At 30.7% G+C, this 13,310-nt stretch overlaps 1 protein-coding gene across 1 annotated transcript in view; it reads right to left on the bottom strand.

Annotated features, from left to right (window-relative positions):
- Nucleotides 1–13,310, bottom strand: part of LOC145676060 (uncharacterized) — a 1,660,834-nt gene that overhangs the window by 27,298 nt on the left and 1,620,226 nt on the right. The window contains exons 19-22 of the mRNA XM_081746923.1: nt 10,686–10,895; nt 8,611–8,761; nt 5,268–5,490; nt 1,461–1,590 (exon numbers count right to left, since the gene is read on the bottom strand). Coding sequence (XP_081603049.1) covers nt 1,461–1,590; nt 5,268–5,490; nt 8,611–8,761; nt 10,686–10,895 — 714 coding nt within the window. The remainder of the gene's footprint in view (nt 1–1,460; nt 1,591–5,267; nt 5,491–8,610; nt 8,762–10,685; nt 10,896–13,310) is intronic.

The raw sequence follows: 13,310 nt of genomic DNA, 5'->3' as shown, positions 1-13,310 counted from the left end.
GAAGCGCTATGAAACAAAGTATTTAGATCGTACCATTTAACTGATAATTAAATTATATAATAATTGATGTGCATTCAAATTATCATGAATTCGCAGAGATAACTGTTTCATAGTACTTTATAAATACTAGATGGTGAATTTTCAAATATTTTTACAGTAATTAGACTAAACTCATTTGTTCAAAATCTGCCACAAAAGCGTTTAAGAAGAAATATTGTGATAGAGATTCATACATTAGTATTAGAATTAGGAAGAAGTTAAGAAAAAAATTGCATGACTAAATCTTCGTCTTATCCATGAAAACTAAGGTGTTTAAAGAAAGTAACGATCATTGCGATCTGGTATCCTTGAATATTTCAAGGAAAATTAGGAGAGTATCCTATCATAAAGATAACTATTAAATTGTAATTTCATCTTCTAAGGTGTTGCTAAGAATATAAGCCTTTAGGTTCTAAACAGTTGCCTTCTGAATTTTCCATGAAACCAACATTCACTTACTGCCTTTTGTTTTCTTTTTCTTTCATTTCTTTTATCATTTTCTTGTCTTTTCTCTCTCTCTTTTTTTTTTTTTTTTTTTTTTTTTTTTTAGATGAAGAAGTACAAATATTAGCAACTGGAACATCTATTTTACCGTGATGGGATAGATTTGTAACTCAGCTTATAAGTCAATACTTCACCACTTTAATCAGACTTGTAAATGAATCTGGCGGTGATTGCTAGGACGAAAATTTCCAAGATTCAACTGTGAATCCTCACGAAGTAAGGAAATGGATCTCACCCATTAGCACGGTGAACAGACATCCACCTCCTCGTTATACCTACTGGTGGGAAAGGAACTTCACTAGTGAATGGGACCCTACTGTCATCTCCAATGTTGCCAGGAGAGTAAGGTTTGCTGGTGTGAAGATGCTCCGACATCGTAAGGTACCAAATCATATCTATAATCTGTACCATGATTTGAGATTTCCCTGGAAACCAAGGAGCGGTTTCAATCCCAGACCTGTGTACTTTAGATTAGGGTTGAAGTACCAACTGCACAATCAGAACAAATGTTCATGCGATCAATCCATTTGTAACTGGGACGAACCTCTCCTTCCTCGGCAGAATGTCTCTTTGTATAAACATGTCCATCCTTATAAGGTAGAGAGCAACCTAGCAACCTTAGAAGTGTAGAATTTAAATGTCCCCTTTGATGGCCTTTGAAACATTTTTGACCTGCTTTAAATTAGTGATTGAAGCGCTAAGGGACCAAGGGTGTGGGATAGGAACCAAAAGAGCAAGAAAGTATACAATGTACGCTTGAAAGAAGGATTTACAAAGTTGGGAATATTTTCCTATGCTATTCTAGGAATAGCGCAGTAAAGGAAAACCAAACGTGGTTCTATCAAAGAAGGTAAAAAAAAGGTGGGGAAAATTAAAAATAGACGAATATAACAGTAGTTACGAGCAATTATACTTACCAGCAATGCACTCATGAAACTAAAAAAGTAATGGCAAACTATGTGCGGAACATTTATGTAGAAAATGCTAGCTGTCTCCATCACCACAGTTGTAGAAAATATTATAGCTGCGCACTGTAACAATCCTACTCTGAAAAGTAAGAACGAGACTCTTTTTAAGCATTGCTTTCTATAATAGAATATCTATGGAATCTCGAATAGGAATTAACTAAATATCTATTTATAACAAACTATTTTCATACCTGAATGTTGAGTTTATTCAATTAAAACGTAAGAATTAAGGAATACATTTCAATGATATACTGAAAATAAATGGAACATGTAAGAAACAAAGTTGGCATCAAATCAACCATCCTTTCATTTAAACGGGAATAACAAGTAGAAGTAAATTAGTACCAATGAAGTAGTGTTGAATGGAGCAGTTATATCAACAGCATTTTCAAACTATGATGCACAGTTAGCATCAAAGAAAAAGTAAAACTTACGAAGACATTCTAAAGTGTGACATACTAGACGAAAATGTGATCACTATTAAAAGTATATTATTGAATGAAGAATGTATATCAACGTGTAACTTTGCAAATAGAATTGACAAATGTAACTATTTCATGCTAATAGAAACTATTCATTAAATATTTCATGTAACTATTTAATGCAAATAGAAATGTAACTATTTCATTCGAATTTTTAAAGAATGTTTCCTCGCAAAATATAGTATTTAAGATACGAGTTAGAAAATAAAAGAAAAAGTTGTAATAAATTTAAAAGTAGCAAAAATATGTTTAATGCAGTAATTGAAAGCTACATGGATCTTATGATGGAGAAACGAAACTAATATAGTAGACACCAAACATCACAACTCTAATTATTCGGATCATCAAAGATCCAGATCGCTATCAGCAAAATTGAAAATACTAAAATGTAGATTGTATTATTCGTTCGTAAAAATATAATTTCTTTGAAATTACTATTAAAATAAAAATTAAAGGTTATATTTAATTGGAATTTTCTGTATAATTTTAAATGTTTGTACTAAAAGTGATTTGATTTTCATTATACATTAGGCCTACTTTTATAATAAACAACATCGATTTTAGAGGTTTGTTTACCTCACATCACAATATTTTAAAAAAATGTTTTTTTCTAATTATCCTCATTCTACATGTCAGAATTACGATCTGAACTCATCCGGATAACTGGAATTTCATTGTATTAGAAAAGTATTTAAAATCTAAAAAATAAAACAACAATTAAAACAACTCAGTTTCATTATAAACCCTGGTCAAAAAAATTCGAAATACTGATGCTATTACTATTTTATATCTTTATCCATGAACAAGTAGAACTAAAACAATTCCATACAGCACACGATTATTCCTAGATATAATAAAATACCTAGTAAATTGATAACAGAGGTATATGCAAATTTAAAACGTTAATGAAGAATTTGTTATTTTTACTAATTATATAACTAGCATAATTATATACTATACTTTTAGTAATTATATACTAATTATATGGTTCGTATATAGATCAAATTTATTTAAGTATGGTCTACATACGAAATTATCATATATTATCTAATTGCGTAATTAGTAATTCTTCATTAGCGTTTTAAATTTACTTACAACTCTCTTGATTATAAGCTACTCTGATACATTATAATGTTACTAATTTAATTACGATAATAATATATTAAGACTATTCATGGCTTTGGATTAATTGTTTTAACAAAAGAGACACTGACCAAAGCTTAAAACTTTACTTTATTTTAAATTATAATTTGTAACTGTTTCGGATATCTAGCATATCCTTCTTCAGACACGATCGAAATTAATGAAAATACAGACATATATATAAATGTTGTTATAACAGAGTTTAAATTCTTTAACCGTCATATATATATTCATTGTTATAAAAAAAATTTTAAATTCTTTTAACAGTCATATATAGAGTCATTGTTGTACTTTTTTATTTTTATTTATTTATTTATTTTTCTTATTTACCGAGGCCTTCAGCCCATCCTGTAAGTCTTCGTGTTCACTTTCCAATTATGTTAGGATGATGATGAAAGATGATGTTAGGAAGAAAAAAGATACCAATGCCATATACAAACATGTTAAGGAGACGAATCACGCAATTAATTGGGATAAGACGGAAGTATTGGAGATGGAGAAAAGAATGATAATAAGGAAGTGGAAAGAAGCGGATTGGATAAAGAAGGTAGGAAGAGATAAACTGATGAACTGGACAGGGGGCTTACCAATTAATGAATCATGGCAAGGAAGTTTGAATAACATAGAGAAGAAAAATAAATAAATAAATAAATAAATAAATAAATAAAAATAAAGGGCCCTTATAAGAACCAAAAATAAAGGAAGTGATTAATTGGAAAGTGAACACGAAGACTTACAGGATGGGCTGAAGGCCTCGGTAAATAAGAAAAATAAATAAATAAATAAAAATAAAAAAGTACAACAATGACTATATATGACTGTTAAAAGAATTTAAATTTTTTTTATAACAATGAATATATATATGACGGTTAAAGAATTTAAACTCTGTTATAACAACATTTATATATATGTCTGTATTTTCATTAATTTCGATCGTGTCTGAAGAAGGATATGCTAGATATCCGAAACAGTTACAAATTATAATTTAAAATAAAGTAAAGTTTTAAGCTTTGGTCAGTGTCTCTTTTGTTAAAATAATATATTGTTATATTGTTACTCTTGTTATATTGTTAGTATGAAATATTTACTAACTTTGTGTTTTTCTCTGTTCTTGATATTTTATATCAGAATGCATTTAAGCATGTAACTTATCACTAGGAATGGAATAATGTCAAACTTATTCTAAAAGATATTAATACTGACAGTTTATCATCAAGCTTGGTAAAAGTAACAATTTCAAAATAGGTAATTGTTAAAAATATATAATAATAATACAAGTAGAAATTGTATACAGAATGATGTAAGTTGTGAAACATTTAGATTTTTATACCTTAGCAAAGTAAACAAGGAAAATGTGTTTAGTAGGTCATAAAGTGAAATACTAACTTCTTAATTTATCTATTTGTTTAACATGATCACATTTTTATAAAACTGTTTCTGTGAATAAGATACAAAAATATATACAATTTACCTATTTCTCACAATATTGTTACAAGGCTTAGAGGTTTTATGTGAATCACGAATGGAGAAACCTTTGACTAAAATGTATGATTTTTAATAAAATCAATATTACTTTTATTGGTTATTTTTATTGATGTGAAAGTATTTTTTCAATTAAAAATTGATTAACGTATTTTTTCAATTTAAAACTGATTAAGATACTGTACGAATTTTAAATGAGATTGATACTTTAGAATACTTGTACTTCAGAGAATTATTTACATTTCTCGTCCCATATATCATAATTTACATGAACTTACGAGATTTGTGAATTAAATTGTTATTTAAAATCATTGTATTACTTTCGACAAAGTCAATACTTTTGGTCGTGAAATAAGCCTAAGACCATTATACTCGTTTGTAAAACACCTAAAGGAACTAGTTATAATAAATTAATTCGTTTCAGTGCTCTATCCAGTCCCAATGCCTTGTATTGAGTTAGATGTATTTCTAATTAGAAAGTCACAATTATTTTTTGGGGGGAACAAATTAATGACAATGTATAATGAAGTCAATGCTACTGCAATATTTAAAACATTGAAGAAAATGTTTGATTTGAAAGAAGATGAAAACGAAACTAAGAATCTAATACTTAAGTAATGTGAAAAATTATTTGAACTATTGTCCTTACCTTTTCCCAACAACTTTGCTTTTTCCAATGTTCATAGATGCTAACAGTTTTAATTTCTGCATCACATTGTAATACAGAAATATAAACATGACCATCATAATCGCGGCAGAAGCTACAAAGATGTTGAAGATCATTGTGCCGCACACGAGCCACCATGATTTCAGATGCCAGCCAGTTGAATGATGCGCCAGGTGGTTGCAAAATACTGCCAATACCGGCACACCTTGATGATATAATTATAGATTAAAATTTAAGTTACCTACTAGTATTGTATAGTGTCTTAAATTCTTAAACAGGTTAATATGTGAAAACTTGCAAATATAAATCATGATGAGGGGCAGGATTATTAGTTTTTTTAAAAATAGTTTTATGGACGAAAATACGCTTTCAAGTTTTCCACTTAGAAGACAAATTCAAATATGTAAATATTCAGTCAAATTAATAGCGGGTGTATTATTAAAAATCTGAGACCATAGGGCAACTTTGTTATGAGTAAAGATATAGAAAAATGGATAAAGATGAAAGTTGTTGGAAATAGGTAGTCTTCAATGTAAGTGGTAGATTTTTTCCAACTACACCAGCCGTTTGGACTCCACGCTAGTAAGACTCCTTATGTTAAATGAAAAGGTAACATTCGCATTTTAGCGGGCTGTTTGAATGTTTGAGCTGTAAAAGCTTACGAAAAAGACACCGGACACATGTACATTGTTATGTACGGGGAACCTTGCACACCTTAAGTCAGTTAATGATGCATTGCTCATATGATGAGGGTCCACGGGAACAGCCTGTTGAACGTTGTTTTTCTATTTAATATAGGGCGCCTTACCAATGTGGAGCCCCAATGCCTGGTGCAATTGTAAAACTTCCACCATTTTGGACTGGAAATCATCTATTTCCAACAACTTTTCTGTCTTTCCATTTTCTCGATCCTTTAATCATAACGGAGTTGGCCTATGACTCCAGACTTTGGATACATCCCGTCTATTGGCAAAGAAAATTTTTCTGACAAAATGAGATGAACATCCTTCTTCTCGCAACTTAATTATTCACTGCCTATACACAGTTGTATGCAAGGCATCTTGAGTATATTTTTTGATGCAGTAATAACAAAAGAAGTGTTTTTAACGAAATATACCTGTAAAATGTGATATTAGTGTAGAACTAACCGAAATAAATAATTAGTATTTACAAATGAATTACTATAGTTTTAATGTTTGTTTCATATTATTTTATGAGTCTTAGAGATACTTGTAGAATATGTAAAATCTATGGAAAACGAACTCCTGTACGTAACAGCAAACCAGTGAATTTTCGTTTCATTAGTGTAATTAAACCTGTGCCAAACTGATGCTATCCAACATTGAATTTCTAAACTATTATAATGTCAAGAACGAAAGAAGTTTTAATGTTTCTGTAATACAGACATTTCTTCACATGATAAAAATACTTTTTGGTGATAATAGCTTTTCATAAAACACCTACGCATTTTCTGAGTGAAAAATGTTATAACGAAAAGCAACAAGTCCTCGTAATTTCGACCTCTTTACTCTAAGCACGAATTCCGAAGGATTATTTCCAAGACAGATAATGACTCATTCTCTTTCTAAGCCTAGTTACTAGTGTTTCACTGAAAGCTTTTGTGTAAGTATGTTAAACTAGAACTCATAATATTTAAGGTTCTGGTGCAGTACTTCTAGTTACTAATCCGATTACTAACACAAAAATGACAATGAAACTGATTAATACACTACGTTACTGGTACATCGATTGCTTAAAAACTAATAATAAAGAAGTAAGTGTACTAAATATAAAGCGTTCAATGAATATGCAGTAAATTGCGATACATAATTCACTACAATAGTCATTTTACTTTATTGGTATGTTGTCATATAACAAGGAAATTGTATTGTTTAAATTTAAGATAATGTATGTAAGTTGTATTGCCCAAATTTACATAATAGACGAATGAGTACTTTCAAATGAATATTGCACAATATATAAGTTGTACAGTTGAGATTCACATAAATATGGGTGAGAACTATTCAAATTAAACATGATAAATAGATATGTTATATAGTTGAAATTAAGTTGATAAAATAGTACGTGATATGTACTTCTCAAATTAAGTAACATGTAAGTTGTATTGTTCAAATTCACACACTAAATATTTTATTGTTGAAATTAACATAAATAATGGTGTCAGATTGGAAAACTAGAAGTTTAGAAAGGATGTCAATGGTGGCTATAATTTCTTGTAACAAAGATGAAAACAGAAAATATTAATGGAATGGGTATTTTATGTGACTTTATACAGTACTTAATAATTGATAACATTGAAGTAGACTAAGAGTGCTATGTGAATTCACAGATGCACCATTGAAAAAAACAAACAATATTATATTGTAAGCTGTATATTATGAGATGCACTGAGTCATGAATTAATAAATTAGCTGAAGTGGTAGGATAAAAGTTTATGGTGAAATAAACATTAGTGATAGTAACAGATGTTTTAAGAGGAAATGATGCAATTGTTTAGAGTAGTAACAGTCTGATAGATCGACAGTTTGAATTAAGATTTTCATTTTCTTATATTTAGTGGAGAAAATAAATATATTGGTGGTAATGTTTGATATTTTAAGAGGAAATTATACAATTGTTTAGAGGTGTAACAGTCTGGTAGACCGACAATTTGAATTAAGATTTTCATTTACTTATATCTAGTGGAGAAAATAAATATACGAGTATTGGTGGTAATTGTTGATATTTTGTGAGGAAATTATGCTATTGTTTAGAGTTGTAAGAGCCTGATAGATCGACAGTTTGAATTAAGATGTTCATTTTCTTATATTTAGTAGAGAAAATAAATATACTGGTGGTAATTAGTGATATTTTAAGAGGAAATGATGCTATTGTTTAGAGGTGTAACAGTCTGATAGACCGACAATTTGAATTCAGATTTTCATTTTCTTATATCTAGTGGAGAAAATAAATATACGAGTATTGGTGGTAATTGTTGATATTTTAAGAGGAAATGATGCTATTGTTAGAACAATTTGAATTCAGATGTTAGAGAACCATTGTTCCACCATTTTAAATCTAGTGAAAGAAAGAAATATGTAAGTAAATAGAAGGTTTTTCATAAATTATAGTCACTTTAAACATAAATAAAATCTAACCAAAGCAAACACTAATGATATTACTATTTTGTTATGGTTTTGACAATATATCATTCATCATGTGCAGCAGGTCTTTTGAAGGATGTACAAATAATATTAACAAGTATTTGCTTCCGTTACGCTATGTAGCTTCAAAGTGAGGATTGATAATACTAAGATAGAATTACCTGTAATTATGCTGACCACTGTCTCTTTAAGATGTTTTACGTTTGTTATGGGTGAAACTTCTGTGTAAACGATTAACAACTTACTAAGATGTGACGACATTCCTACCAGGAGAAAGGCTTCCAGACTTGTTGAAACATAAGGATAGGAAGACTGAAATGAAAATACAGTAATGATAAAGAAAAAGAACAAGAACAACAAATGGACTTTACTTGTCAAAACAGTTGTCAAATTGTCAAAACAGTTAATTATTCTAATGTTTAAGTTCTGACGATGAACACAGATATAACGTACGTAGTAATGCTTAAAATACTCGTAGTTCAGGTCATGAAACTGCAATATCCATTGCTATGCTATACTGCTAATTCAGGAAAATCCACTCTAATACGTCCTAGGTAGAAGTGTAAAATTACTCAATACATGGTCTCATTCTATTAAAGTATACCTAAGATTGCATGCATATTAAAAACAACAGGATAATGTTCTAACCATTCACTCATATGTCATTTTGAGTATGTTTAGGAATTTCCAGTCGGTCACGTTAGGCCCAACTGATTGTATGGACTAGAGAGTCCGTGAACCGGTACCGGTCAATAAATCCTTTTTCCCGTCCTCATCAGCTGGTCCTAACAACAAAAACGATTCAGTCAACCTTCACATTAAAAATGCTCGTTTTGTGCTGACTTAATAGAAAGTTGCATGTAAAAACAAATGAAGAAATTGAGAAGGAACAGTTCGGGTTTAGGAGAAGTAAGGACACAAAGGATGCAATTGGCTTATTAAGGGTATTCAATGAAAGATTCATATAAAAAGGTAAAGGGGTATATGTTGTATTTATTGATCAAGAAAGGGCTTTTAAAGTTTAAACTGGAGGTTGAGTTGTCATGGAAAGATGGAAGACCCATAAAAACTTATGTATGAGCCAAGAAGTAAATCTTAGACAAGAAAAAGAGATGACAGAAGACAGTGGAATAGAAAGGGGAATTCGACAGGAATATTTCTCGTGAACATTATTTAATATCTGTCTAGGAGAAATACTGGAAAAGAGTCTACGCAATGAAGACGGTACTTGTGTAGGTGATAGAATGATTAAATGTATACATTTTGCTTATACCGGAACTCAAAAGAAAATCAATAAAATGTTAGAGAATTTAAGGAAGGACTGTGAAGAATATGGGATGAAAATAAATGTTAGAAAGACAAAAGCCATAGTGATGGGGAAGAAACAGTCGGTGTCAAATATAGAAGTAAGAGGGGAGAAAATCGAACCGATTATTAGTTTTCGATACCTGGGTAGTATTATTAGTGATGTTATGAAGTGCGAACTTAAAATACAAGCAAGAGTAGGAATGACGAAAGGAGCCCCTAGAAGGAAGAAAAGTCTTTTTTGTGTCCTTGGATAAATAGAGAAAATTATTCATTAAATGCTTCATGTGGAGTAGAAACATGGACATTAATCAAAATCGATGGAAAGAAATTGGAAATTTTCGAAATGTGTAGGTGGAGAAGAATGGATAGAGTTAACAAATCGAGCGGAAAACTAATAATAGGATGTTTGGAACGGTGGGTGTACAAGAAAACAATTTTAGATATAATTGAAAGGAGGAAGATAAACTGGTTGGGACATTGGCTGAGAACGAACTGTATCTGAGGGAGATGCTAAAGGGTAGATGGTAGGAAAGAGAGGAAGGGGCCAAAGGAGGATATAGTTGATGAACGGTATAAAAAAAATCGTACGCGAAGACGAAGAGGTTAGCTGATGACTGGAGCATAGAAGCATTTCAGTTCAGTAAGTGACCTACCAATAATGACAGAATACCTATAATGATGATTTTAATACTGAGTTTCTCTGTGTAAGTCGATAAATGAAAACATGGTGAAAATTCTTAAAACAACAAAAAGAAAACTATCTGAAAGGTAGCTAACAATAAACATCTATAAAAGTTCTGAAACTCTTAGGTCATTTTAAGTTAATTTTATAACATTATTTTGAAAGTGTGATTTTAATGTTATAATTTATAAATCAGAAAAAAAATAAGTCAAGAAAATATATTTTTTAATTATAATAAATTCGTACCTTTGGCACTGAGTCTCTCACAGCGTACAGGAAGACTGCCATGGCACCTGTTGTTGCAGTACAACATTGCACTTTTAAGTAGATAAGACAGGTACGATGATGCCACCAATAAGGTAAAAGTAAGATTAATGTCAACACCGTTTGGATTAAGCAGCAAGCACATCCCACAACCACCACAACATGATAATTCCAAGGCATACTCATCACAGGCTGTGAAAGAAAACAACTCATAATTATGTTATCTGAATAATTAAATTGCGATTCACTTGAAATAATGTTATAGGACCTTTTAGAGAACTAACCATCCAAAAATATGTACTATCGTCTTCATGTTTGTAGTCTACAATAATAGGAATTACTTAAAGAGACCAAAATTGTTTGTTAGAAAATTATTTTAGTATATAAGAACGTGTTTAATATTATACTCTCAATAGTGTTTGGAATTTTCACTTAATTTCTAAAGAAAATTTCACAGATTATTCACGTAAGTTTATAAATATACGTAGATGGTAGAATTTAGAAAGTCCTGAAATTCATATTTCCATTATTTTTTTAAAAACTAAATCCTTGAATGCACAATGCTTCAGCTATCAATTTACTCTTTGAAAAGAGTAGATGAAGGTAAACTCAGAAATGTTATATTACAAAAGAGATTTGTCGTACACCGTATCATTTGATGGACATTTCATCCGTTTCTTTTAATAAAGTCCTTTTTTTGTACTTAACAATGTAAATATCAGGAAATAAAACTCAATTGACTTCAAAACTAAACAAATTACCAAAGCTTTCGTGAACTTTGGTTTCTTGTCAGCTGAAAATATTATAATATTTGTTTTTTTAAATTTTTATTGTTATTTAAAAGCAAGAGAGAAATAATTTGCAAAGTGCATGAATTGGTATTCAAAGTACAAAATCGATACTAGACAATAAGAAAAGGATTATATATATATATATATATATATATATATATATATATATATATATATATACAAAATAGTTGACTTCTCAGGTCTAATATATTACTGAAACTGGAAGTAGTACTACCATTTTCGATTGCAATATTGATTGTCATGTACCAGAAACTATTATACCTACAGATAGCAAAAATGCAATTTTCTTTCTTTCTTTCTTTCTTTTATTTTACTATGAAATCAGTGTCCCAAGAGAAGGTTCAATCTCGGATTTAAGCGAACTATTATAAGTTGAAGTGACATAAATATTCATTTCCGGTTTCAATATTGTCGTCATGGAGTGAGAATGGTAAGAAATAGGGAGTAAGTATCGGATATTTTATATGGAGTCAGTATTTTAAGTGAAAGTCCAATCTCCTATATTGAAACCAGAAGTTATAAACTTACCACTTCCACTTTTAATATCTGGTCCGTATAACTTGGACATTTTCCGTAATTTCACAAGGAGAAAACAAAATTCATTGTTCTTTAAGGGAATGCCAATTCGAATTTATAATAGCTTCTGAAGCTATAGTAATCGCAGGATATGTATTGTCTCAATGGAACTAAAATGTAGACATTGTATTATGGATTCAAACATTAAAAAGGGCATTACGGGAATTTTCTAGAACAACCCCAACTTCTTCCAACTTTTGTAAATCATTCCTTTATTCTTTTCTGTAATTGCACTCTTTGCTTTACTGCTTTTTGCCACTGCACTCTTTGCATCTTCTCTGGCTGTCTTGAAGCCACCTTTATTCTCTTATGTCTTAGAATCATCCAACTTTTTCTTTGCTTCTCTCTTTGCGTTAATAGTTTCTTAAACTTCCTCATTCCGCAACCACGTCTCTTTTATTGTATTTTTAGCACTTTCCTGAAGTTCTATCTAAATTCTTCTCTGCATTCATTAGTATGTTCTTACTGTTTGTGCTCTAGCATTTTTGCTCATCCTCTTGTTGCATGTTTACTCCATCTATAACATTTTCTTCAAACCACATATTTAATTTCTCCTGTTTCAGTCTCTATAACCTAATTTTCGTCTCTCCACTTTGCGGCAGCCGTGTATTCTCTCATTGACTAAGAAGACAATAATTTTTCTTTACCCGACTTTGATATGATATTTCGTTCTCGAAAGTGCGTGTAAACTCATGATTAGCCTATAATTTGTCTTATGTATTGCCAGTGGCGTATTTACGATTTTGTTTCGGGAGGGGCTTTGCTAACTTTCGGGGTGGGCTTTGCCTGGAAATGTGAAAATTCTGCAAGATATTTCATTTACTTTACTATACTAAGTAAGATTTCGGGGGGGGGGGGCTTAAGCCCGGAAGCCACCCCCCTAAATACGCCACTGTGTATTGCATTTGATCACTTGATGAATCACCTGCCACAAGTTTACCATAGTTATTTCAAACAACTTTTCTTTCTGCCTTAGTAGGATCTGTTTTTGTTCCTACTACGTTGTGACATTTAACGTGAGTACTGTCTGAAAGCTACGTCTTTCCAGTGCAGGATAAAATTTTGGTTTCATCACGTACTGCTTTGAGTACTGGAAGTTTTGCTGCATTTATAAAATCTAATAAAATAGAATGGCCCTATTGATATCGTTTATCAATTTAATCACAAACACTACCTTTAACAAATAATTACGTTTTCCAATAACTCAATTCTGGATAAT

Source organism: Thermobia domestica, chromosome 18 (assembly GCF_964235325.1).
Source record: "Thermobia domestica chromosome 18, izTheDome1.hap1.1, whole genome shotgun sequence".
NCBI lineage: Eukaryota > Metazoa > Arthropoda > Insecta > Zygentoma > Lepismatidae > Thermobia > Thermobia domestica.
The sequence above is the reverse complement of the archived record's forward strand: the minus strand, read 5'-3'. Positions and strand labels throughout refer to the sequence as shown.